Source organism: Panicum hallii, chromosome 9 (genome assembly GCF_002211085.1).
Source record: "Panicum hallii strain FIL2 chromosome 9, PHallii_v3.1, whole genome shotgun sequence".
NCBI classification, from domain to species: Eukaryota; Viridiplantae; Streptophyta; class Magnoliopsida; order Poales; family Poaceae; genus Panicum; species Panicum hallii.
The window spans coordinates 4819510-4846400 of record NC_038050.1 but is presented as its reverse complement, the minus strand read 5'-3'; the positions used below and the strand labels follow the sequence as shown (position 1 = coordinate 4846400).

The following is a 26891-nucleotide window of genomic DNA, read 5'->3' as shown; positions in this document are numbered from 1 at the left end:
GTCCGTGGATGGCGCCGTGCGCGCGCGAGCGCGAGCGCGACTGCGCGAGCGAGCGAGGGAGATGACGGTGAGGCCGTGAGACGAGACGACGGCGAGAGCGAGAGCGAGCAATGGGGAGGGAGCGCGGAGGCGCTGCGCCGGCCGGAGGAGCGCCGGCCGAGGCGAGGGGCGGCGAATCCGAGGCGGAGATCCGGGTCGCTCGCCGCGCACAGGGCCCGAATCGCTACGTGTCGAGCGCCCGGTGGTGCCGCGCGAAATGCCCGGAAGCCACGCCCAGGGCCAGCTGCCGCCGCGCCTGCGCTCACGCAACGCGGCAGGGCTGCTCGCTGTCTCTCGTTCCTCCTCATCAGCACATCACGGGCACGGTCGAGGGAAAGCCACCGTTAGACCACCAGTCCGCGGCCGGCCATTTACCCCGCCACCACCGTCACCCACCGACCCGACCGGCCGGTCGCCACGGGCGAGGCAGCGCGCCGACCTGACAGGCGCCGCGCTCGCCACCGCCTCGTACGCGCCCCGTACGTGCGGCCTCGCTCGTCGCGGCACGGCGGTTGCCGCGCGCTGCCGAGAGCGCGGGTTGCCGGATTGGACGCGGCTGACTTGCTTGCTAGTCGCCAGTCGCTGCGCGTAGCAGTATATGGGCGCCACAGTGGACGTCGCGTCGCGGGGTCACCCGTCGGCCCATCGGCTCCGACGGGTCGCCCCGCCTCACGTGGCCAGCGTCCTTCGCCCTCACCTCGCCGTCAGGGACGATCCGTGCCATGTCAGGGACGGGAGCGCCACCGCACAGTGCGAGCGGCTGAGCGCAACTGCTCCACCTCCACAGCCAGGGCACGCCGGGGACTGGCGCCAGCTAGCCATTTCCGGTGGTATATCGTCAGTGCTACAGTGCAGCTGGGCCCGCAGGCCTGCATTGCTGTGGCACGGCTTGCCAGTAGCCACCCCTGATAATTGGTTTGGTCAAGAGGGATGATTTTGAACACCAGGGTTAGAAGGGAATTCCAGAATTAGAACAGTTTGAACTAAATGTGAAGAAAAAATGTGATGACTAAATCACTTGGGGGTACGAAAAATGATACGATGGATTGCTAGTTTAATAGAAATAATAAGGTTATGTCCGTGACACTCTGAATACAAGTGTTGGGTTCCTAGGGGCTGTTTCGGGGGGTTTCTTTCAAAACGGCTTCACTAATAAAGCTAAAGCCGGTGAAGAAAAAAATTGGCTTCACCCGGCTTCTAATTCATTTTAGTATAGGCTTATTAAACATATTCACACTGCAGTGTCTCAATTTGAGTAAAATAGGTGAAGCCGAAGCTGAAATAAGCTCCGCAAAATGGACCCTCATTTGCTACGCACTACCTCATACTTAAATATATGATGCTTAGGATAAATTAATTAGATTTTTAAAAAATTAAGAATATTGTATAAGCATGGTACGTTGGAAAATGGAGGTGGTACTATGCATATGGCAAATTCCGTGTTTTGGGCCCAAATGCTTTCTATAGCATGGTGGAGTCACAACTTTAAAAGCCAAGAGAATATTGCTATTTGCATCATTGTATGCACATTGGGGATAATATGGAGCAAGATAGCCCCACGTAGCCGCGAACATAAATCGCATCCCGCCATCTCCATAGTTCCTTATCTCTATTACTTTTTATGCTCTTTTCCCTTTTGTGCAACCTATCCACTTAGGATAACATGCTCTTTTTCTAGCATGTGATATGAGATACCCATTGCACTATCATATCAGCAGACCAGCTATGCGAGAATATATTGTTGGTATGGACGCTAATGTTTCAGGTGGTAGCCCTCAAAAGGTGGAAGGATGGTGTCTTTGGAATAAAGATGATGTCTTTTCGTAAGGGAAGAAGATAGTTAACTAACTGGCGGAGAGCGAGGAAGAAGAAAATTGAGTCACAGTCCTATAGATAACTAAACATACCATGGTGCATTGCATTGAGTGGAGAATGGTGTTTAGAGTCGAATCTATATATAACGTGACAAGGCAAGGCGTGGAAACTAATTGTTGGCGTTGCATTAGTATTGTCTGAACTTCTACGGTGCTAAAAATAATTGTGCACTTATCAAGTGACCCTTTTGTTATAAACCAACGGTAAATTAAACGTGGTTCATTCTTTTCTGGACGTCATCTAGTAGGTCTAACTGTGCACTTAGCTTAGCAGAATTAAGTACGCGTGTGAGGACCCTAGAGGACTAATACTTGTCGAAGTAGTGAAGTACGTCTGCGTACCTATTATTAATAAGCTTATACACGGAGAGGCCACGGCGGCGCGGTGCTACATCCTGCAAAAAACCACTGAAACAGAAATTCAGAAATTAAACCTAAGACAGACCTCCTTCAAAGGACTGACGATTTCGCCAGCAACGTGGAGGAGAGAGAGAAGGCCGGCACAGTAGCAGCAGGTGGCTCGGGACGCGTGCATGTGAGGGGGAGATGCATCGGAGAGCGTTCGCTCTAGGCGAGGAGTGGAGCGCTAGCGAGGCCGATTTTACGCTATTCATCGATTAAGGGTCTGTTTGGAACCACTAATAAGGATAACACTTATCCAGCTAAAGTTTTGTTAGGTAGAATTAGCCAGCTAACTATTAGCTGGCTAACTGTTAGCCTGGGGGTGTTTGGAACCTCCAGCTAATAGTCTGAGTACTAGTACTCTTTTACCGTACTACCCCTATAATATCATATTGCATATTGTATCCAGAGGTAGAAGTGTCTTTTACCAAGTTTTAGCTGCTTTTAGCTAGGTGGAGCTGGCTAACAGGATTATTGTTATCCAGAGATATAGCTAAGAGTTAGCTGCGCTTTTAGCTTGGCTGTTTGGAACCTAACGGATAATTTTAGCTGGATAGCTGTTATCCTTAGTGGTTCCAAACAGACCCTAAAAATTTGATTTAGCTGGCGACGTCGCCGGCCGTTGGAGGGAAGAAGGCCTAAAGTCATGGTACGCGCTTACAGTACCAGTGGAGCCCCAGCAGTAAGGACAACAGTCATGTCGAGAGTGTCGACGAGCTGCATGCTTTGCGCATGGCTGCGTCGGTCGGAGAGACATGCCGGGCCTCGGCGCGGCCGGCTTCCCGTGCCCATTTCGGCCGTAGGCGAGGCATGCCCCGATCAGAGCACGGCCGCGCGTCGGCGTCCCCGCGTCCCCATCCATCAATCCAACCTCCGTCGCCGCTCCACCACCGTACCCCCCATGCTTTACAGACTCCCCCGCGCGGCGGCCGCGCTGGTAGCCCGGCCGGCTGGCCGCTGCAGCGCGCGACAGCAGGCGGCCGGCCTCGGCGTCCCGTCCGCTCGCGGCGCGCCCGGCCTTCGCGTCCTCCCGGGCCGGCCTGTGCCTTCCGCGGCCGCGCCGTGCCCGGCGCCAGCGCGGGCTCGAAACGTGGCGCCGTGGCAGGAGGATGCATCGGAATTGCCTCCGGCTCAGGGGCAGGCGACGGTGCGGCCGCGCCAGTGGCCTCAGCCCCACTTGGCAAGGGCACTGACCCACGCAACGCTCTCCCATTGGGCATGGGTAGGCCCGGCACGACTCTAGTATTTATTTTTCTTTCCGCTGTGTTTCTTTTGTGCACTCCCACAAATCTTCGGATACTACTTGATCTATAATCAAATCCAGGAACCTTGGCACCAACACTGTTTCCCTTTCATGAGACCCAGATGAATTGGAAATCCCTTCCATTTTTCTCCATCTCAAACATTTCCCGATCCAAGCGCTATGCTGCAATGGCGCCTTTTCCTTAGGGTAGATAGGGTGTGGCGTATCATATTGAATCAGTAAATCAAAGTATCACGTATGCATATAGGCAAAAAATGTGTGGTAATAATAAAAAAAATGCAACTTTATTCAACTCCGATATGCGTAGCCTTGGTTGATGCGACGACTAAGGCGGGGCTCAGCTCGGTTCAGGAACGGCAACTGGTCGGGTAAGGTGAGGATAGAGTTACCCACCCGTGATAAAACCCAAAACTCTAACTCGTACCCATACCCTTAAAGTCTAGCAGGTAGAATTTTATACCATACTCATACCCACCGGGTACGGGTCGGGTTTCGGATATTTATCGGGTCTATTAATGATAGCATACATAACATGTCATTTGGTCATATAGACTAGCACGTTTGAATTTATCGCTCATACAAGCGAATGCAAACCATTAGTAAAATAGAGAAGTAACTGTTTATCTTGCACCGTTTTTTCTTATCTTCAGCATCTATTTTATAGTTGTACGTAAATAAATGCATTCAATTCAAGCTAAGTGTTTCATCTAAAAAAATGCAACAATTATGCATAGACTTCACTACAAACAATAAGCAAAATGCTAATATCACTTTCACATATGTTACTTCGCACAATCTCATTATCAGTCTATGTAGTTCATACAATCACAAGAAAATATGACATAAAATTACTTTGAGATTGATATAAGTTCACTAGGTTATAATTATTGTATTTCAGGCACGATCAGTACCCAACGGGTACCCGCGGGTAAAATTATGTACATGTATCCGTACCGCGGGTAAAATTTCATACGCATATCCTCACCCATCGGGTTGGGTACCCGCGGGTAAAATTGCCATCCCTAGCTCCGTTGGTCAGCCCTCGTGGGTGCGAGGCTGACAACCAGAGTTCGAATCCCACGGGTAGGGATGGCAACGAGTCCAAACCTACTGGGTTTTACGGTCCCAAACCCAAACCCATAAAATATCTGTACCCACTAAAAAACCCATACTCATGACGGTTTTAGAATTTGCCCAAACCCGAATCCATCGGATTAACGGGTACCCACGGATCACCTATGGGCCTACACTTTATCATACTAGTTTTTATCATGATCAACAAGTTTAATACAGTAAAGATCAAATTTAAGCGTATAGAATTACATGATAAGTGAGTAGTCCATTATTTATTAAAAATTACTAAAAGAAATTAAAATATAAATAAAAAGTTCTATATTCAAATGATCATAACACCATACAAAGTCACAAATCCATCACATGTATATACAAACACTACAACTGCAAAGCAACAGCACCCCTATCCGCTACCAAAATATTCAGAGTTCACCAAAATGAGAAGTGAAGGGAAGGGATGATAAGTTTATTATAAATTCACAAAATAAAATAACAATTGCACTAGGTTGGATCGGGTTTAAAAAACGTACAGGTTTACGGGTTCGGGTATTGTAGGAGCAAACCCGTGTCCATAAACTCAACCGCTAGGACTTTATGCCCATTAATAAATCCACGGGTCTAAAATTTAACCCAAATCCGTGCTTTAATGGAGTAAAAACCAATCGGGTTTCGGGTACCCATTGCCATCCCTACCCGCGGGTCGCATCTCAGACCGGCCGGGATTTAAATCGCGGTCCCCATATCACGTTTCTCGGAGTGGCAGGCTACTCTCTCTAAATATTTTTAGTCATTTTTTGGAGATCCTAATTTTAGTCATTTGATCAGTGCCTACCTATTATCGCTGAAGCTGCTGATTGTGCGAAAAATTCCTACCAGATCCAGACATTGGATGTCTTTGGGCTTGGGCTTCAACAATTGTACACACTCTCTTACAGGCGGCGACTTACTATCAGCCCATGGGCTAGATTTGCACTGGGCCGTGCGGTTAAGCGTATATAACCCTAGCGGCCCAACGAGAGACCAAAAGCGGACGGCAACTACCCCCTCCCCGCCTCCAACTTGTTCTTCTTCCGCAGCAAGATAGCACAGGCGCGTAGCCGTGGATCCCAACTCCTAAGAACCGTAGCCTGCTGCCGCTCTCTTCTTCTCCGGCAAGCAGCGGCGGTCGCTGCCCCCTCATATAATCTAATCGCCGCCTCCTTGCCAACGCCGATTCGATCAGATCGATAGAGAGGGGAGCCGCGAGGGAACGGGATGCCGACGCTGACGAAGCTGTACAGCATGAAGGAGGCCGCGCTCCACAACACCCCCGAGGACTGCTGGGTCGTCGTCGACGGCAAGGTAGCGCCGCCGTCCCGCTCCTTCCTCCTCCCTTGCTTGCTGCTGTACGTACGGTATCGGTAGGTAGGCATGTTCGGTAGGTAGAGATGTGAACGCGCATGGGGAAGTGTGAGCGCGCACTGCTCGAGTTTGATGCGGACGTGTTCGATGGAATGCCTGGGAGGTTTTTGCCTCCGTGCGCGGCCTGTGGAGCGCAACTGTCAACCTAGCGGTGCTCTGGATGTGAGTTTTGCGAGATTGGGAGGGCGTGGTGAACTAGTTAGTAGGTTGATTCTGCTTTCACAGCATCAGATAGTCAAGTATAATTGAGATACGCTGCACTGATCTTACTGCCAAGTAAACTCATTGTCTGCTGATTAATGCAATGCAGATTTATGATGTGACCAAGTATTTGGAAGACCATCCTGGGGGTGCTGATGTTCTGCTCGAAGCAACGGGTACTGCTGCCCTGACCCCTGATTCAGTTTTCCTATTCTTATCCATGTGGGTGTTACCGTGTTAGTTTCATGTATGGTTTGTTTGACTCATTGTCAATCTTTCTGAAGGTAAGGATGCTAAGGAAGAATTTGACGATGCGGGGCACAGCAAGAGTGCCATTGAGCTAATGCAAGACTACTTCATTGGGGAGTTGGACCCGACTCCTGAGATTCCTGAGATGGAGGTTTTCAGGAAGGAGCAGGACACAGGATTTGCCAGCAAGCTGATGGACAGTGCGGTGCGGTACTGGGCGATTCCAGCAGCTGCTGTTGGGGTATCGGTTGTTGTTGCTATATTGTATGCACGAAGGAAGTGAAGGTCACTGTGTTTGAGCAACCATTTTGAGAGGGATCACCCATTCTTACCTGGAGCATGGACGGATATATGTCCTGCTGTCCAGAACCAAAATACGCTATGATATTCAATTCTTAGACACTTCAACATTTGCCTGATTGATGGCACTATTTATCAACATGATGCTCAATTGATGGATTGTTATTCTCTTGGAACCGACCATCATGAGTGCTGGAACAAATTTGTTCCATGCCACCTCTACTGCTTTTGAATGTCATGATTCCGCGTTCAATCTTACTTTTATCTGAACCACTGAATGCCTTTTGTGTTATCTATTGTTTCACATTATTCAAAAGATGTGAAACTGAATTTATGGAGGTTAATCAAAAGCTCTCTCTCCTGTTTGTTAAAGATCAACATGCATCAAATCTGCCCAATTGTTTCTTCAATTTTATTGCCTTAAACTGTCAAAACCTCCAATAAGGTGCAGATAGTTGGCCTGTACACTTCAGAAGGTTATCAGGTAGCTTTAGCCGGTCCCTCTTTAGATCTTTTGTCCTGTCATTGCAAGTGTTTCACCGTCACACGCAAAGATTTGTAGAATTCTCATGTAAGCTGAGTAACCTGGAACTCTCGAAGGGTGCACTTAGATGGCATTGCTTAAAGGACTAGCAAAAACCAACGTGTGGAAGGTGAGGGTGATGAACTTCAAGCTGGGGTTTGCTTTGAACCCCAACTAGCCAACAACCCAAAAGCTACGGGCGAACCATCAGCCCATCCTTCTACTGCACCGCACCAATGGTCTCTCGTGGATATATATACCAGGGCATGGATGGCATATGCCCTCTGATCTCTGAGGCTTCAGAACAGTAGCACCACGATGCTGCGCACGAGCCAAAAGCTTTGGTTTCCTTCACAGAAGGCCCAGATATTTTTCTTCGGAGTGGATGGTTCCGAGCAATGCAATCCTGCATCGAATCGAAAGTAAGTTGTTTCGGTGAATTCGTTTGTTGACCATATGATGTTGAGATATATTTTGCAGTAATATTGGAATATTTCATTGCTGTGGTTCTGTCATAATTTTGAATGTTGCTCTTTGCTCCGGTTGAATCAATTATTGAATCTGCAGTTCTGTACTTTCGTTGCCTCCAGACTAGAACTTCAGTATCTGATGTAGAAATCTTTGATCTAGTTTCGTTCAAGGGGATGTGTTGTGTACATCACACCAGAGATCAAATCATATAGCACCTGTCGGCTCAGGCCATTCTCCAACTAGGCAGTAGACCACAACAATCAGCAAACCATCCTTTTGCTATTCTTCCCAGTGGCTCCTAAGCATTTGTTATGTGACAAGGCACAGCAACTAAGTAGGTTCCTGGAGTTCTCAAGCCAGCTATGATTTATATAATATTTTTATTGTTATAGGTCCTTACAATTCGTAGTCATAGATCATCTTAATCGACGCTGCAAATTAAAATTTGCACCAATTCATGATTGCAGGAACAAGGGTTGCATTTATTCTTGTTCTCTGTTCTTATGTTCTTTTGGTTCAGTGAAAATGAACATTAGTAGCTGTTAGCTATTTAGCTCAAGAAGCTCAGTTAGCCGCAAATGAATAAAGATGCCAGAACTTAGTGATCTCAATCATCATATTTCCTGTTCAACAAATCTTACAAAACGAAAACCGCACATTTACTACAAGAAGAGCAGTCATAATCCAATGAAAAATTCTGAGTTTGCTATAAAATACAAAAGGTGCAACTGTAATTACCTAATTTGCAGTAACTAAGTTCACCAAAGTGCTGTGGGGCCAGTATATACCAAACAAGAAATACATTTTGCCCTTAACTTACAAAAACACACACACACATATTATCAACTTTCTTTTCTCAGCGTGGTGTCATCTCTTCTGTGCAACCATGGAATTGAATGAACAAATGGCCTGTTGCAGTGCACCTCATGGAATCTGACATCAACTTGAAGCTCGCTAAACCTCTTGATCCCACTCATCATGCATAAGCCAACAGAGTAGCCAACACAACCCAGAATACTAAGAGTGGGAGTGTCAATGGTTGTTTTGTTAGAGGGCTTGCATTGGGCAGCCATGGATAATTTTCAGGAGATGGCATGACACAGTTATCACCATTGAAATACACTCGACGTGGGAAGGCCCATCCCTTTTCGAAGGTGAAAGCCTGGGAGTCCTTGCGAAGAAGTAGTTCTGATTGCACATTCCCAAGTCTACCAGCTTGCATCAGCAAATCATTGTAGAATTTTACACCCCAGAACATTGCCGTATCATCTGAAATGGAACAAACAAACTACATCAGGGGAGGGAGGCAGGGAGGGAAGGAGATTATTTTGATTCTCTTTTGAGGAAGACAAGTTTACTTACTTATGCGACCACCATATGGGGTAAGTGGTTTGTAGTTGAAACTGAACAGCTGAGTGATATTATCAAAGTTTGGATGCTGAACGACTAAGTTCCACTGTGTGTAATTCATGCGGAAGTTGAAGTTGGTGATAGTGATTTTCACTCTCCAGTATTCCTTGTAATTGAGCTTCACATGCCAGTGGATTCTTATTGGGCACATGTGGGAGGTGCATTGTACAAGAGGCTGACCAGTCCATTTCCCAGGGCCATCTATTGCAGATTGTAGATTCGGTGAATCCTCACTGTGGAAATGCAACCAAACTCATTAGAACATTTGCAAAGAAAAAAAAACTTAATATGTAGTGTATTAACAGTAAAAGTAGGTAAACTCACTTCACACAGTTTGAGCCATTTGGATTTTGGCAGCCACAAGAGCATGTTGGGCAGTTCACAATTGTGTCATTGTAAAATGATGAGAGAGATACACAGCAGGATGGAGTCTTCTGGGCAAGAAATTGGGAATATGTGCAAGTCACATTCCACGTCACTGCAGATAGAGAATATCTTTGTTAAGAACCATCAACTGAAATAAAAACCTCTCTACTATAAAACTTAAGACAGAGCAGCTGTTTGTATGGAATCTTTCTTACGATTATCTGAATAATATATTATTTTATGAAGAACAAAAAAAATGAAAGAGACTACATTTTATTGGGCCTAGCAGCAACTTATTGTCAATGAATATCAGTTAACATTCCTTCTCTGAGAATGAATCCCTCTTGTTAAAATATTTTTTCTTTGTTTACTAATCTGGCAAGTAATGCAACTTGACAATTTGAAATCCTGATTAAGGAATAGGAACACGCCGAATAACATGATGATTTAGCTGTACCTCATTTCCACAAAGTACACAAGCAACTGATAGCTAGTGAAATGTTAAGTTGAATAGATGGGCAACTTACTTAGAGCTTGGGTTGCCCTGCGTCCATCCGAGGTGAAAAACTTTGTCGGCCTGCCAACAATGGCACGCCCACATGTGTACCCAGGACCTGGAGTCTTAAGAGTGAAGTTCTTCGGCACCTTAACAGTCTTATTGGTAGTCCCAGCAAGACCTACACTAATCTGGAAGGAGGAAGCAGCATTTGCTGGGTCCTGATTAAATGTATTTATAACTCCTGCTTTGCAGCAATTGGCAATTTGCATGTTGTACGGAGTGCCCGGAAGTAAATCGACAATCGTGGGATCTTTCTTGCAGCAGTGGGGAGTGTTGCCCTTGAATTTCGAGCAGTCACCCTGTTCGGTAGTCTGTGCCCCAACCATTGACCATATGACCTCTTTCTTTGCCCATGTCCACCCAAGCTGCCACCCAGGTGCCCCAATGTGCCGGAATTGTTGATAGTTGAACATTGTGACAACAGCCTGCAGAGAGATTTTATGGGAAATCATGAATTAGATATGCATAGCATGCTGCTGAGTGCTGACATAAATTTTGGATGCTACTCTTGTTATCTGTGATGTATGTTTCTACTTCAGCGATTGGCCATGTTACATATATTGTACAGGTCAAACCGGTCTATTCAATAGAATAGATCAGGACCTACAGGGTGAAGATAAAAGAGATACAGCTGTTAGAGTGGGCGTGCTACTTACAACATATCCATCAGGAGTCCACTGCATAATATCCCATTTTATAGTGATGTTGCCGTTTGGATCCAAGGAATCGTAAGCCTCTGCAGAGAGCAAACAAAGGGTCCACATCAAATACAGATCCCAATTATAGAAGCACAAATAATGAATCGACACAATAAATGAAGTCTATGTTACATCCAATTCTAATTTGGAAGATCCACACACCTATGTTGGCCACTGGATCCCTTTAGAGTGAACTACAATTAACTAAGATCTTGACTAGTTTGTTCACTTCTTGAACAGATCTACCATCATGGCGCTCAGTATGGAGCAGCTCAGGACAAGATTCAGCAGACAGTGGTGCACTGGTTTAAGTGGGCAGCCTGAGAGCGCAGCTCCATCTCCGCGCGTGCTACCCTCCCGATTGAGGGAAGCTAAGCCTACCTAGTCTCGAACCATAATTGGGGCAAGCTCGAAGGATCGAGCTGAATTGGAGCACAGTGGAATCAAAATTAGAAGCCACCGACACTGCACTAGAGCCACCGACACTGACCGTACCAACCAAACGGGGGCCGCATTTGTCAGCGCGCAACGGAACCACTCAGAGCGGAAGCATCATCGCAGCTGCCCGAGCTCCGTCGCATCACACGCAACGGCGATCGGGCCCCGGATCTAGCTAGCTCGCGAATTCGCGGCCCAAGCAGCACGGCATAGGCAGAGAGAGAAACAGAGGAGCAGGAAGAGGGGCCGAAGCGCCGAACCTGTGGCAGTCGGCGCGGAGAGGAGCAGCGCGGCCGCGAGCAGCACGGCGGCGCAGCATGCGACGGATCTGCCGCCCGCCGCCATCCTTCGCTTCCTCCCCACCCGCTCCCACCGACACGCGCGGGGTCTCCCACCGACAGATGCAGGAGCCGCGCCCGTGCACCCACGCCGATCTCGCTCCGGACGGCGGCGGTTGCGGCCGCGGGCGGAGGTGGCGCGCCGGGGAATGTGCGGGGTGAAGTGGGAGGAGGGCGGAGATCTGGGGCGGTGGGGAGTGGGACTTAAAGCATGTGCGGCCGCGTCTCGCCCTCCCCTGTTTTTACCGCGGCGGCAGCGCGACACACTCTGCTCCGCAGCGGCTGCTCCCTTCCGCGCCCCGGTGCGGGTGGGGTTATATCGGGGACGTCTCTTGCCGCGCGGCGGAGTAGATGTGACACCTCAACCCCCAGCGGGCATTTACCGGAATGCCCCTGGTGATCGATCCACAGCTGTTGGTGATGTTCGCTTGGGGACAGGGACAGCCGACAGGTGATTAACGGTAAGTGGAAGCTGAAAAGTTGTTACAATGCCACTTTTGTTGTCCAATCAATTGCGTAATAAATTGAAATGCTAACGAGACATCAGGGGCAGAGCAAAAAATTTGAAACCAACAGAAGAATTCCCATTGTTGGTTTGGTTCCTCTGAAACAGAAATTCATATATACTGTTCTTGGAGAGCGGGAATGGATTCAAATCCTCATATTTTGTGGACTTAGATGACTTCCAAAATTACCATGGCAAAATCTCTGAAGCTGAGCAAAGCGTTGCCAGTCAATCTGCAGCCAGCAAGTCCCAGTCACCGAGGGCAAAACCGGAACTACCAATCAGTGCCAAGCTTTACGAGTGCGTTTAAGTAATGACAGAGGGCGATGACCCCCCCATGAGGCGAGTCTAAACGCACACATGCGAGCCGACACTGGGAAGGAATAAAGAAACGCGGCCACGACAGAGCCCCTCCTCCCTCTTTCTGTCGGTGGGGGGGCGAAAACGAAAACGAAAAAAAAAAAAAGAAAAGAAGAAGCAGCAGCGCCACCGATCACCAGCGGTGCACCACGCAAACTGGCAGGCTTGGGACGGGACTGGCCGGGCGCGTGAGCCCGGTCCACCAACCAACGCCGTAGACCCCATCATCGCCATCGCGGCGGTAGGTGCTGCTACCTGGACGTACCAACAACCCGTGGCGACCATGCGAGGTTATTTAAAATTGTTATACAGTTTTGCGCTTAATTAATCGGTATCGGCATCAAGATCTCCAGCTGTAGTCTATAGCCCGGCCCTAACAACCTCCATGTGTTGGTGCATTTCTTGCCCAACGGAAGCATGGAATGAGTGGGAGTGGAGCTTGTAGCTGGGAAAACCGATGCGTGGTGGGGCCCGCATGGCAGCGAGTGGAAGCGGGGTGCCGGTGGACAGCTCGGCTAGGTGGCGCAAGACGGCGTCGGCAGCTCTGCATGGCTGAATATTTGTATAGACTACGGAGCTGCGCATGGCCTTTCTGTAGTGAAGCGATCATTCTATAATAATTGTAGTTGAGAGAGAAGGTTAAGACCATGATCGAAGGGCTCGTGCCTGAAACTGGAAATAGAAATCCCTGAGCAATGCCCAGGACTAAAATTTGTTTTGCTGCAAAGGTTCGGCAGCAATCAGCACTCCAATGACACTTTCAGAGTGCAGATTAACATCGGTGATGTGTACGTACTGATGTTCACGTGCCAGCAGAAGCGGGAGAAGAAAGACAGGCCGAGTAGCTTCGATTTGTCACCGGTAGTCGTTGCTGTGTAATAAAAGCTCAATGATTTGGGACAGGAGAATGAGTTCGATACAATTTGCGGGCATTCTTTTTTCAAAGTAGATTTTTTTTTCTTTTTTTGCCCAAACCAATGCAATTTCCCTTTCCTTTACTCTGGAGCACTTTTATAGTTTTATCTGAACAGCCCGATGGGGCAATGGCCGTCACTGCGAGTCTGCGATGGGCGGGGAGCATGTTGACCAAGAAGGCAATCGCGGGCTCGGTGTGGGAGCCTCGGAGTCGGAGGCGCACCATCACTACGCAAGCTGCAAGCACGTGTGTGAACGCGTCGGTTCCATGCGGGAAGAGCAACACCGTCTTGTTTGTCTGACAGACTGACACAAGCAGCAGCAGCAAACATTCCCTCAGATCCCAAAAACCGTGACCTGCATTCGCACGGCATGATGAACTCGCAAGGCACTTCAGGGCTTCAATAAATACTGATCCATTGAGTACAGCAGACGTAAGTTTTCATTTAGGTGTTTTCCCCCAAGATTAGCAGTAGCATTAACTTTACCAAAACCCATACGTTTGCTAATCAGAGGTTGTTACTTTTTTCAGGAGGAGCTAATCAGTAATCTGTGATCACTAGTCGGCATTTCGCACCACGCCAAAGGAAACGAGTGCAAACATTTTTGAAAGAAAAACGGGTACAAACAAAACATGACGAAGGGTGACAGACACATGGCCACATGGGCCATTGGCACAGAGCCCAATAACGATCACGCGGTTTGTTTAGCTTTGGGCCCATGAAAGAGAGCCCGCCCTCTTCCTCATCCAGGCCGGACGGCCGGACGGTATTGACGCCCTCGGCCCAAACCCAAAAAGACCAAGGAAGTTCGAATGATCTAAATCACAAACTCATCACTTATTCAAGTCACAGCATAAATCATAAACTCCGGCAGCCAGCAGTAGGCTTTCCATTGACTAAGTACAGATGACCTATGCTTACTAAAAGTGTCTCTTCAAACCTGCCAGTAAAATTTATTATGTGGAAATTGGGAATCAACAATGATCACCCGGACGGTTCTTTCGTTACAGGGCTTGCATTCTCGGCAACGACGGATAATATTCAGGAGATGGCATGACACAGTTATCACCATTGAAGTACACCCGGCGGGGGAAGGCCCATCCCTTTCCGATGGTGAAAGTCTGGGAGTCCTTGCGGAGAAGCAGCTCTCCTTGCACGCTCCCAGGCTTACCGGGTTGCATCAGCACATCGTTGTCGGGTTTTACGCCCCAGAACATTGCTACATCATCTGAAATGGAAACAAAAAAAGAATTCAAACTACATCAGAGAGAGAGAGAGAGAGAGAGAGAGAGAGAGAGGAGGGAAGAATGTTCAATCTTTATCTTTTTTGAAAAAAGGGGCAAAAGTTTGCTTACTTATGCCGCCACCGAATGGGGTCAGTGGTTTGTAGTTGAGGCCGAACAGCTGGGTGATGTTGTCAAAGTTTGGATGCTGGACGACTAGATTCCACTCCGTGTAGTTCATGCGAAAGTTGAAGTTTGTGATGGTGATCTTCACTCTCCAGTAGTCCCTGTAGTTCTGCTTCACGTGCCAGTTGATTCTTACCGGGCACATGTGCCAAGTGCACTCGACGAGAGGCTGGCCAGACCACTTGCCAGGGCCGCCAGTTGCAGAGCCTAGATGAGGTGAACCCTTCCTGTGAAATGCACCAACTTATCATAACCTTTGTGAATAAAAGAAGAACAGGATGATCTTATTACTAACAGGAAGGGTGTTCAGAGTAAGCCAGCTCACTTCACACAGTCTGTCCCGTTCGGGTTTGGGCAGCCACAAGAGCATGTAGGGCAGTTCACGGCTGTGCTGTTATAGGACGATGAGAGAGATACACAGCAGGATGGAACCTTCTGAGCGAGGAATTGGGAATACGTGCAAGTCACCTTCCATGTCACTGCACATATATAGAGAATGTCTTTGTTAAAACCCATCAAGTAATTAATTAAGCTCCTCCCTGCTATAAAAACCAACATCTGATTGCAAGCAAAATGTAAAGTTCAGAAGATGGACAGGGACAACTTACTAAAAGCCCGGGTTGCCCTGCGCCCATCCGCGGTGAAGAACACACTAGGCTTGCCAACGATAGCACGCCCACAGGTGTACCCGGGACCTGGATTCCTAAGGGTGAAGTTCTTTGGCAGCTTGACGGCCTCAGTGGTAGTCCCGGCAAGACCTACGCTGAGCTGGAAGGAGGAGGCAGCGTTTGCCGGGTCCTGTGTAAACGTACTCATCACTCCTCCCTTGCAGCAGTTGGCGATCTGCATGTTGTACGGAGTGCCTGGGAGTAGATCGACGACCACGGGGTCTTTCTTGCAGCTGTGGGGAATGTTGCCCTTGAAACGTGAGCAGTCGCCCTGCCCGGTGGCCTGAGCCCCAGCCATCGACCAGATGACCTCCTGCTCTGCCCATGTCCACCCCAGCCGCCACCCTGGTGCTCCAATGTGCCGGAACTGTTGATAGTTGTGCATTGTGACGACAGCCTGCGCGAGACATTTTGCTGGAAATGATGAGCTAGCTAGATAACAGAGTGTTTGGAGATAAGATCAGCCTATCGCTAGGTTGAACTTGAAAATGAAAGAGATACGACTACTGTCGATACGAGAATGGTACTTACAACGTATCCATCAGGAGTCCAGTGCATAACGTCCCATTTTACAGTGATGTTGCCGTTTGGATCCAGGGAATCATAAGCCTCTGCAGAGAAAACAAAGAGGGTCGTCCCCATCAATGACAGGTCCAAAGCTTTGAAGCAAGGAAATCTGAATGAAAATGGCACAAATGCATTCGGTTTGAGCACCAAGTACGTTGCCCCACCAAAAATCTGCCATGGCTAATTCAAAGTCACGAGCAAAGTCTCCGTGAGCGAATGGCAGGTATAGGGAGAGGGGAGAGGGAACGAGTCGAACCTGTGGCCTCCGGTGCGGAGAGCAGCAGCGCCGCGGCGAGCAGCACGGCGGCGCAGCAACAAGTGACCCGCCTGCCGCCCGTCGCCATCCTTCCTTTCCTCCTCCCGGCGGTCTCGCTCCGGACAGCTGCGAGCTCGGCCGCAGGGTATAGTAGCCGGCGAAGAATGTGGAGGAGGGCGGGGGAGATCCTCTCAGTTTATAGCACACCAGTCAATGCCCTTTGAGTTGACCTCACCCAAGCACCCACACCCGTAATTGCCGGTCACGCGTACGTCATTGACTACAGAGCTAGCTAGTTTTCGCACATCGATCGACCAGTCATGGCGATCCCGAACGAGCTCGTCCCAGTCACCAGCCGCGGCCTAGCGATCAATCGCGGCCAGTAGAATCTTCAGCATATGGGAGCTCGGTTAAACAATGGCGCAAGGGCGATGGCTGATGACCCGTGAGAGATCAGAGCGGCTGATCTAATCCGACACATGCGAGCCGACGCTCGAGGAGGAATAAAGAAACCGCGGCGCAGGACGACAGCGCCTCTGGTCGCCAGCGATGCGCCCCCGCAATTTGAAGCTCGGGACGGCGGGACCGACGCCCCGATCCGTCAACAAAGCGCCGCCGCCGTTGACCGTTCACCGGAGGTGCCAACAATCCATGGCGGCAACCCATGCTGTGTACTACCACGCTCACGTGGGCTGGAGTATCTGCATGCTGACCATCAAGAGATTTTCGTTTTAATATGCTGCCGATTGTTCGTGACATGCTGAGAAAACAAGTAGAAGCTTTGAAATGCTGCAAAATTTGCATTGAGTATTTTGAGGTGTTCGGGATAAACGGGTAAACATGGTAGTTGTTTTTTAGCACAGGTTTTGTAAATGAAGTACTACCAAGTCACATAGTGGGATAGGGCGACATGAGCTTGCTATGATCTTATAAGTGAAATAAGTCATAGTTTCAAATATAGCAACTAAGTCAGGTTAGGGCGAATTTGGGTTATTTCTCTATCCTTTTCTAATTGTAACAAGCTTAGCAATGTATTAGCTTCTACAATAAGCTTGCCGAGCTCATTGCTATCCAAATCTCCCGCTCCATTATGCGATTAACCATGAACTCATTTAAAAATCATATTGTCAAATAATAATAATTTTATAAAATAACATATTATGTAAACATTTAAAAATGATAAATTCGATGCACTTATATCCATGCGACCAATCCAAATATTCCCTCCCGAATCTATGGCCAAAGAGAGAAAATGTGTTTACCGGAGAAATGAACTATATGGTATGCCACAATGAAAATTTTAGCTGACGCAAAAAATATCATTGTGCCTACTTGCAAGATTAGCGACATACTCATTTAACATTATCAAACCCCACGAGTTTGCTACTCAGTGATCGCATTTTCAGAGGGGGATTACTAAATTTCGTTAAGGGCCTATAATTCCAGCTGGCGACAACCAGCTTCGCATGTGGAAGCGAGTTCAACGACCACACTGACGTCACAACTCACACGTGGGACGTGCCCACATGACTACAGACATGAGGCAATCGCATAAACTAAAAAGCAAACGGGCCTGGCAGCCGAGCCCAACAACTTTGCCTTTGGGCCCAAGAAAACAGAGCCCCCATCCTGGACGCCACTGACGCACGCGGCGACGCCTTCCTTCCAACAAAACGGAAGCGGCGAGGAACACATGCTCTGTCCCCCATTCTTGGTGAGTTGTTGCGGACAAAAAGAGCACGAAAGCGGAAAAAGGGAAAACGGGAGGAAGCCACAGCCGGAGCAGCCCGCCCGTCCGCCCGCCATTCTTGCCGAGTCGAGTCCACGCGACCACGCCCCCGGCCGCGGCGAGGCGGCGCCCTCCTTCGGTTCTCGCCTCCGGAGTCGCGGATCGGTAGAGGAAGCGAGGGGATTCGAACGGCGCGGCCATGGACACGACCACCAGGGCCGCCAAGATCCCGTCGTTCCACCAGACGGAGATCAACTGGGACAAGTAAGCAACCGCCGATCCTGTAATTCCTTTGGTTTCCATTCCGTGCCGATTCTCCCGTTTCCTGCGGTTCTGGAGATTTAGCTCCGATCGTCGAAGCGTGTCCTCCGTCCTATTCGGGATTGGCGTTAGATTAGGAGGAATTGTGGTTTGAGGATTTGGCATGGTTGGTCTTGTTCCTGTATGAGGTGCGATTTGGGGAGTTCTAGCTGATTCCGGGTTTTTGGTAGGTTGTTTCTTATGCTTGTTCTGTTTCTCAAATTGCGGTGCTGAAATGTTGCAGCCTCGACAAGACCAAGCTCTACGTGGTGGGCGCTGGCATGTTCAGCGGCGTCACTGTGGCGCTGTACCCGGTCTCGGTGGTCAAGACCCGGATGCAGGTGGCCTCTGGGGACGCCTTGAGGAGGAATGCGCTGGCTACCTTCAAAAACATCCTCAAGGTGGACGGTGTGCCAGGGCTGTACCGAGGTTTTCCTACTGTTATCATCGGGGCTGTCCCAACTAGGATCATCTTCCTCACGGCGCTTGAGACAACCAAAGCAGCCTCGCTCAAGCTTGCTGAGCCCTTCAAGTTGTCAGAACCGGTGCAGGCTGCCTTTGCCAATGGCCTTGCTGGTCTGTCGGCATCAACATGTTCACAGGCTATTTTTGTGCCGATTGATGTGGTATGCCTATTGTTTTCCCTTTACATGTTCTATAGATGCAAAATGAGCTTACGATGTGGTGCTGTTATCACACTAGAATATTGTGTTTATTGCGTTGTACATTGGAATGTTTCAGATAAGCCAGAAATTGATGGTTCAAGGATATTCTGGTCACGCCAGGTATAAAGGTGGAATAGATGTTGCTCGAAAGGTCATAAAGGCTGATGGGATTAGGGGGCTGTACAGAGGATTTGGGCTGTCTGTTATGACCTACGCACCATCTAGTGCTGTGTGGTGGGCGAGTTATGGATCCAGTCAGCGCATAATTTGGAGGTTAGGAATAATCTGATTGGCACATCACTATGTTCCTCTCAGTCTTGTGCATTCTATTATGTTTAACAGAAAAAGGCCGGCAGTACATTTCTACATCATGATAATTTGAATTAGTATTTTTCATCCTCCCACAAACTTTTCAAACTGCGCTTCTTGATGCCCAAACTGCAGTTATAATTGCAATTTTGTTTCCTGATGCTTGTTCTGTTGTGTCAATATATATTTTAGAAACAAGAATGCATCCCAATGCATGCTGTGGTGTGCTGATTTACTGTGGTGACCAATTCACATTTGCTCCACTGCTGAAAAATTCACCAGGATAAGTTTGATAACTAACGAAACGGGGAGTTGAATAAAATACTGATACCGTTCCATACATGAGTCCACATATAGCCTTCACTCACTTAATGGAAACAGGATCTGTTAGTATGCTGTTACTGTTTTCAAAAGCGTGTATGTAAATGTACAAGAATCAGTTCCATTTGTTAGTTTATTTCTTTGTGGTTGATGGTTGAAAGATTAGATTTCTTATCTTGTTAACTTAGCTGAAGTAATTCACTGTCATTCTCTTTGTACATGTCTGAACAGTGCTCTTGGCCATTGGCAAAATAAAGAAGAGGCTCCTAGCCAAATGAAAATAGTTGGTGTTCAAGCGTCAGGTGGAGTTATTGCTGGTGCAGTGACCTCTTTTGTTACAACTCCCATAGATACAATCAAGACCAGGCTCCAGGTACTCCGTGGCACTCTGTTCGCTGTTTAATCTTGTAACTTGATTTGAGTGGTGTATATTTTGTCAGGCGTTTTGAGGGCTATATTTTGTCAGGTTTACGCTTGTGACGAATGATTCTTGACTTTACATTAATGCTTCTCGTTTGTCTATAATTTGATTCCATAACAATACAATGCCATTAAGTTTAGGGACATGGATATTTTGTCTTGGAAGTATATTTGATGTCTGTCTTGAACACCTAGATGATTTTTATACTGGTATATTGTCTAATGTGTGGTGTTGAGGTGCTAGACTGGAATGCTGTCTATATTAAAGCAATACCTGTTTCTATTTTTACAGCTGTTTATTTTCTGCTGGCATACTGGGATTAATTTGTCATAGATCTCTTGTAAGGTCAGAAACTCTTGTTGGAAAAACTTGATCAATCTACAACCTCATTGCTTGCTGTGAGTGGCAAAAGTTAGCACCTTCAAACTGACTATGAGTATGGCAGGGATATGGCTTGCATTTAACAACGAGCCTCACATATCCCCAAATGTCACATGTTACATTTGTAGTGATCAACTACCATACCTGAAAGTTCTCACAACCCTATATTTTGACCATTGTGTTCAAAATCTCTCTTCATCTATTCTTATGTTGAATTTGTTAAGTTTGTAGTGATAATGCAGCATATTGTTTATCTTTATTTTGTTGTCGCATTTTATATTTGTGCTATATGATTTCATCAAGTTTTGTTTCTTCCCGTTTAGGTAATGGATAACGAAAATAAGCCAAAAGCTGGGCAAGTAGTTAAAAGATTGATTGCTGAAGAGGGATGGAAAGGTTTGTACAGAGGGTTAGGTCCAAGATTTTTCAGCTCATCAGCTTGGGGTACCTCGATGATAGTATGCTACGAATATCTGAGTATGTTTCACCTCCCCTTGTCAAATGTATACTTATGCTTCTGGTTCCTTGATTACTGTATCAAATGATAGTCACATGCATATATGGTGGCATATTTTACTGCAGCTCATGCAAGTTAAGTTTACATGCACAATAGTTCACATTTAGAATTTAGTTTATCTGGATTATTCAGGTCAACTGGCATCTCCAATCAATTGCTCTTGTAAGTTGTACCATAAGTTTCACGTGCAATGAAAATCTTGACTAAAATTCTAGTGTGAAACCTTTTTACTTTTTTCGAACAAAGCTGTTACATTACATGAAAACTTGCTTGCTTTAATGCCTAGGAGCACACTTTATTTCTTGTAGAGTGGCTGCATGCTAAACATTAGCACATGCAAATAGCAAATACTATCAGTTGCTTTGCTCGTTCGTCAATCTGGTCTATTTGGATATAACCACTGCAAAAGAAACCGATTTGTCCTTTGTATGAAGCATGGCTTTAGCGTGTCATGAATAAAATCACTCATTATGTTTTCCTATTTCTACTGAATCAGTGGGCATTTCAGTGTTTAGTGGGTAATTCTACGTGTAATTAAACATCTATATCATCTAAGTTGTGTAATTAAATATCTTTTTCATATAAGTTGTTTACAGTTGTACGAAAAAAAATTATTTGGATGAGAACATACATTTAATTTTGGTAATTTTGGCCTGAAGTCAAACTATTTGCTGTACGTTCAAGAAAAACTATTCTGCTTTTCCTACTGTAATTTACCTTTGTTTCCCCGCAGAGCGCTTGTGTGCTAAAGTTGAAGAGGTCTGACTTCTGAGTCGCCTTAAAACCAATGCAATTTCTACAATGCTGGAAGTTGTATTAGCAGAAGTGAAATAATGCTGTACGTCAACAACAGTGACACCCTCCTGAAGCTCCAGTTCTTGCTGACATAGGCGGAAGCATTAAGCATGGATGTTTGACGGTGTTAAAGACTTAATTTGTTGCTAGACAATAGTCCTTACAAACTTTGGTTCTCTGGGCAGTATTTTCGAAAATACAGGGGCCCTTATTTTTTTTGCCCTCTTACGTTGAATATGGATTAGGAAGATTATTTTAGATGGACATATAAACGAGATCAGATGTACACACTTCTCATTCTTTAAAACATCAAGGCTTGCTATGGCGATGCTGGATGATAGAAACCAGTTGTAATGACATGGAGCGATGTTTCCAAAAGATGCTCGTTTTGACTATTTTATTTGCCAATATACATGTGGTTCCAATTGTCCTTTTGATCTGTACTTGGAATGCAAGAATGTGGAAATATGGCTGTACCCATGTTCACTGAATCACTGTGGAAATCATATTTTGACAAATCGTTACTGGCAGACAAGCATCGTTTAGGGATTCATTGCTGGTATGGTACCATTTGGGTGTCCTGGATGCGTTTAATTTGGCGCTCAAGTTACAATTATTTTCCTGAATTTTTGTGGGTGTGATACCATTTTCACCTCCGGTTAGTATTCAGGGTTAGGCATCCATGGTTCTTTTCCTGAATCCATGCTTGATTTTCGAAAATAGATTGCAATGGAGGAAGAGGAACTAGCGTATTCTCTGCAAAACAGAGGTCTTACGCGATATGAATTCTACACGAGCGACGTGTTGTGCAATGTATATTCATACTTGTAACCCGAGCCCAACGGTTTCAACGGTTTTTGTTCGGGATTTGCCCCGATAGAGATTTGCATTTCGCTGAGATGTGGTCTTTGGCCCACATGTAAGAGGCACGAGTGGTACTTTTCACGAATACTCGAACCAAGGACAGGACTTCAGGAGCCTTGCTACTCCTCTTCAGCTTCAGTCCAGTCGCAGATCGCAGTACAAACCGAATCCGCCGCGCAGGAAGGCATCGAAGCGTTTTGGGTCGGCCTCCGGAGCGGGGTGGGAGGGGGGATCGAAGCGACGGGAACGAAGCAATGGACGAGGCGGTGCAGGAGGCGAAGCTGCTGCGGCAGGTGAACGCCCTCATCGTGGCCCACCTCCGCGGCCAGAGCCTCGGGCAGGCCGCCGCAGCCGTCGCCGCCGCCACCATGATCCCCCTCTCCGCCGCCGACTCCGTCCCCGCCAACCACCTCCTCCGCCTCGTCGCCAAGGTCCCCCCACCCTCCCCTTCTTCCTGCCTAGAATTTTCTTCTGCACCGGCCTAAACCCTCGCTGTCGGTTCGCAGGGCCTCGCGGCGGAGCGAGGAGGAGCGGCTTCCGCGTTCGACTCCGCCGGGTTCGGTGGGGTGGTGCCGCCGCTCGGCTCCGGTGCCGTGGATTTCAGGTATACCCTAACATTGCTCGCCCGTGGTGTTGCCTAATAATTTTGTGTTTGGTTCCGGTGCAGAGTATTGAGTGGTGTGTGTTGACGCCGATGCTGTGCAGTGTGCAGGATGTCAGAGGCTCGTCCAAGAGCTTCCCCAAGCACGAGGCGAAGCACGTCTCTGATCATAAGGTGCGTATGATTCTAGTTTTTCCTTGCTATTGCACCGCTATTTTTGTGTCAATCTATCGTTTATCTGAACATTTACTACTGCTATTGCGCACTTTGCGGTTGCAGCAGTTCCATTATTATGTGTAAACTTGAGATTCTACTAATGAGTTGGCAACGGATTTTGCTGATGTTTATTGGCTTACCCTTGTATTTTCTGTAGAACATTGCCCGGTGTGCGAAATTTAGTCCTGATGGCAAGTATTTTGCAACTGGGAGTGCTGACACATCCATTAAGTTCTTCGAGGTGAGCTAGAATTGCCACTCTTGAGTGCAATGTGGGCATCTGCTGTTTTATACTTGCAACTCAATGTTGCTCTCTCTTGCAGGTTGCTAAAGTTAAGCAGACGATGGCAGGAGACTCCAAAGATGGCAATGCCCGGCCTGTGATACGTACATTTTATGATCACATGCAGGTGAGCATGTCTTATGTTCATATATGGGTTTATTTACCATTCAAGGCTGCAAGAATCTTTTCATCACTTCCACAATATTGCTTCTGGTTCAGGCTCCTGCAGTTTATAGTTAAAACATTTGCTCACTGAGCTTTGGGGGGTTATCCCAACACATAAATTCATGTACTCTAGAGGCTTCCTTTGTTTTCCATTGATTTAATTTCCACCATGCCCTCTGCCAGCTGGTAAACATTTGATTTCTTGCAGCCCATCAACGATCTCGATTTTCATCCTGAGAGTCCAATACTGATATCAGCTTCAAAAGACAATACAATAAAGTATGCTTATCCTTGACGTCTACTCTCCTTGCTGTTTGATTGAATATTTGAGGTGCTCATACTGGGATTAAGCATACCTTTCAATTATTTGAATCTTTTTTTGCGGCATTAATTGATCTCTTTGTTATTTCCCTGGACCTGAAATTCACCCAAAAGATTCTTTGACTTCTCAAAAACCAATGCAAGGAAAGCATTCAGAGTTATTCAGGTAGTAAATTCTAGTAACCCAATGTATCGCTATATTATCTAACATGGTGTGTTCATTTCATATATCAAGGCTCACTTGTCAATACTTGGACAGGATACTCATAATGTTAGATCTGTATGTTTTCATCCATGTGGGGATTACCTTTTAGCAGGTACAATATTTTACCAGTAATTGTGCTGTTATATACTGATTCTTGATTTCTGATATCAATGCATTGATTCTTCGGCATGGTTGTGAAATTATAACTGTTAAGCATTGTTTAAGAAAAAAACGGTTTAACATATTTTTAGTTATTATCCAGTAAAGTAGTTTAATTGTTTTCACAATTTTTTATTCGATATTTTAGCTCAAGGATTTGAAATTTTGAATTTTGTTCCTGTATCAAGCAGTTTCTGCTTCTTGGGCATTTAGAAAATACTGGAAGTATATCGTATGGAGCTTTCGTGTTTTGTAAAGTCGAATATACCTTTTTTCTGAAAATTCATTTTAATCTGTTAAGTATGCAAATCCTGGAAGCAACCGGTGCTGATAAAAATATTTGCAGGAACTGATCACCCAGTTGCTCATCTGTATGATGTAAACACTTTCACATGCTTTTTATCAGCAAATCCACAGGATTCTAGTTCTGCCATTAACCAGGTAGTCTTTTTCCTTATTCTGATTCACAAGCATTAGACTGCATTAGTTATTTTCTCATTAGTGGTTCAATTTTACTCAGCTAGCCCAATTTACTGATGTTGGTGCCAGGTGCGTTACTCGTGTACTGGGAGCTTGTATGTGACTGCTTCTAAAGATGGTTCTCTGCGCATCTGGGATGGAGTATCTGCTGAATGTGTTCGTCCTATTATTGGAGCACATGGATCTGCAGAAGCTACTAGTGCAGTTTTCACCAAAGATGAGAGGTAAGCGAGCTGTTGGAAGGTGCTCTTCTCTCAAGATAAGACTCGGTCGTTGTTTGTTTTATATAAGAACAAAGAGAAAGGTATATGTTATAAGTTCAACTCAGAGAATAAAGAGAGAGATGTGTTATAAGTTTGACTCAGCTTAGAGAACAAAGAGAAAGGTATATGTTATAAGTTTGTCTCTAGATATTAACAACCTAACCCGTATTTGGAACGCAGGAATCTTGTAGGATTCTGAAGTATTTGTGAGATGTCATTGAAATTTGAAACTCCTGTATTCTAGACAGATCTAACTGTTTGACAATCCGTTATTTCAAGTTTTACTAGCCCTAATATTTCAGCAATACATTAACAACATGCCTATAGGCTTCTTTTGAGAACTTAAGCTCAAAGACATTGTATTTATACCATTGTTTAGTCTGAATGCACCTTGCATATATGATTAGACAAAAAAAATGATATAGTGGACTTCGAATACTTGTAGTGCTTTTTTTATAATGTTCATGGACATTATGAACTTTGAGTACTTTTAATGCACCTATTTGTAATGATCTTTACAATATTCTTTCAGGTACCTCCTGTCTTGTGGAAAGGATTCTTCTGTAAAGTTGTGGGAAGTTGGCACTGGACGACTTGTGAAGCAATATGCAGGAGCTGTTCACAGACAATTCTGTTGTCAGGTTAGATAAATTATGTGTGCTTCTGTAAGGTTATCCTTTTAATTAAATTTACTCATTTGTTCAATCATTCTACACGCTTTTGTTGTCTTCGGAGCTTAGAAAACGTGTTCTCAAATTCCAAACAGAAGGTTGCAATTTTCTTAATGTGAAATAGACTGGTTTGAGCTTGCAGCTAAGGATACCGACATACCTCTAACTACAGTAATAATTGGTCTTCCATTTAGGCTGTCTTCAATGAAACTGAGGAGTTCGTGCTATCAGTTGACGAACAAAACAGTGAGGTAAGTTCCAATTTTAGAACAGTGTCTATGTTTGTAATTCAGCAGGGCAAATAGAGCCTAACTATGATAATGCTTGGTCTTCAGGTTGTTGTCTGGGATGCACTTACTGCTGAAAAGGTTGCAAGATTGCCCTCTGGCAGCACCGTTGCTCCTAGATGGCTCGACCACTCCCCAGTAGAACCAGTGTTTGTTACTTGCGGAAACGATAGATCCATCAGATTCTGGAAACAAACTGTGTAGGCTTGTAGATTCAACCATTCAAATCAAGAGTTTGTTTGTAGCATCACTTTTTCAGGATAAATTTGCTTATGTAACTCGAGTGTTGTATATGGGAGAAATTTGTACAAGCTATACATTTACTTTGTAGCAAACTTTAGTGAGTTTTTCTTTTTGGCTCTGCGTGGCAGATGGTACATTGATTTGCTTTTCTCCCCCAAAAATTGTGGTAAAATGCATTTCTCTAATTACGACGCTGGCCTATTGCCAAAACCAGTTCTCCAAATTTCTCGTGTTACATTTGCGAGGAGAGAAAAGTGACAAGCTATTCTCCACTTTTCTGACGACGACAAGCGGGGAGAAAGAATTTAGCCGAATTTTCTATGTCGTCAGGTGGGCCTAAGATGGGATGGCCCATTCGAGCCCGACCCATATTGCCAGATTCGAGTGAACTGGCTCCAACTAAATT

The 26891-nt window shown here is 46.3% G+C and overlaps 4 protein-coding genes and 1 pseudogene across 4 annotated transcripts; 3 read left to right on the top strand and 2 right to left on the bottom strand.

Annotated features, from left to right (window-relative positions):
- Positions 1-5690: 5690 nt before the first annotated feature.
- Positions 5691-6974, top strand: LOC112876222 (cytochrome b5). Its single transcript, XM_025940277.1, has 3 exons — positions 5691-5994; positions 6365-6431; positions 6540-6974. The coding sequence occupies exons 1-3, from the start codon at positions 5908-5910 to the stop codon at positions 6785-6787; spliced, it is 402 nt and encodes a 133-aa protein (XP_025796062.1). The 5' UTR covers positions 5691-5907; the 3' UTR covers positions 6788-6974.
- Positions 6975-8387: 1413 nt separating this feature from the next.
- LOC112876217 (COBRA-like protein 3) lies at positions 8388-11905 on the bottom strand. The gene is given in 7 exon segments (XM_025940274.1): positions 8388-8816; positions 8819-9067; positions 9161-9441; positions 9533-9686; positions 10102-10558; positions 10790-10869; positions 11530-11905. Coding segments are annotated over 7 exon segments (1482 nt in total). The 5' UTR covers positions 11615-11905; the 3' UTR covers positions 8388-8640.
- A 2168-nt stretch (positions 11906-14073) lies between these two features.
- Positions 14074-16440, bottom strand: LOC112876218 (annotated as a pseudogene).
- Positions 16441-18004: 1564 nt separating this feature from the next.
- LOC112876220 (solute carrier family 25 member 44) lies at positions 18005-22170 on the top strand. Its single transcript, XM_025940276.1, has 6 exons — positions 18005-18282; positions 18563-18944; positions 19060-19256; positions 19845-19986; positions 20739-20892; positions 21666-22170. The coding sequence occupies exons 1-6, from the start codon at positions 18218-18220 to the stop codon at positions 21695-21697; spliced, it is 972 nt and encodes a 323-aa protein (XP_025796061.1). The 5' UTR covers positions 18005-18217; the 3' UTR covers positions 21698-22170.
- A 498-nt stretch (positions 22171-22668) lies between these two features.
- On the top strand, positions 22669-26619 carry LOC112876219 (cleavage stimulation factor subunit 50). Its single transcript, XM_025940275.1, has 13 exons — positions 22669-23022; positions 23098-23195; positions 23297-23366; positions 23566-23649; positions 23732-23818; positions 24065-24135; positions 24292-24343; positions 24437-24494; positions 24888-24982; positions 25091-25245; positions 25817-25925; positions 26150-26206; positions 26291-26619. Exons 1-13 carry the CDS (start codon positions 22846-22848, stop codon positions 26444-26446), a joined length of 1269 nt encoding a protein of 422 aa, XP_025796060.1. The 5' UTR covers positions 22669-22845; the 3' UTR covers positions 26447-26619.
- The last annotated feature ends 272 nt before the right edge of the window (positions 26620-26891 follow it).

Bases quoted from the DNA above. Each gene is read 5' to 3' on its own strand.
- LOC112876220 (XM_025940276.1), top strand. From the start codon at position 18,218: ATGGACACGACCACCAGGGCCGCCAAGATCCCGTCGTTCCACCAGACG. The intron at 19,257-19,844 runs GTTAGGAATAAT...ATGTCTGAACAG, and splicing joins AGTCAGCGCATAATTTGGAG to TGCTCTTGGCCATTGGCAAA. The intron at 19,987-20,738 runs GTACTCCGTGGC...CTTCCCGTTTAG, and splicing joins CAATCAAGACCAGGCTCCAG to GTAATGGATAACGAAAATAA.
- LOC112876222 (XM_025940277.1), top strand. From the start codon at position 5,908: ATGCCGACGCTGACGAAGCTGTACAGCATGAAGGAGGCCGCGCTCCAC. The intron at 5,995-6,364 runs GTAGCGCCGCCG...AATGCAATGCAG, and splicing joins GGGTCGTCGTCGACGGCAAG to ATTTATGATGTGACCAAGTA. The intron at 6,432-6,539 runs GTACTGCTGCCC...ATCTTTCTGAAG, and splicing joins TGTTCTGCTCGAAGCAACGG to GTAAGGATGCTAAGGAAGAA.
- LOC112876219 (XM_025940275.1), top strand. From the start codon at position 22,846: ATGGACGAGGCGGTGCAGGAGGCGAAGCTGCTGCGGCAGGTGAACGCC. The intron at 23,819-24,064 runs GTGAGCATGTCT...GATTTCTTGCAG, and splicing joins CATTTTATGATCACATGCAG to CCCATCAACGATCTCGATTT. The intron at 26,207-26,290 runs GTAAGTTCCAAT...CTTGGTCTTCAG, and splicing joins TTGACGAACAAAACAGTGAG to GTTGTTGTCTGGGATGCACT.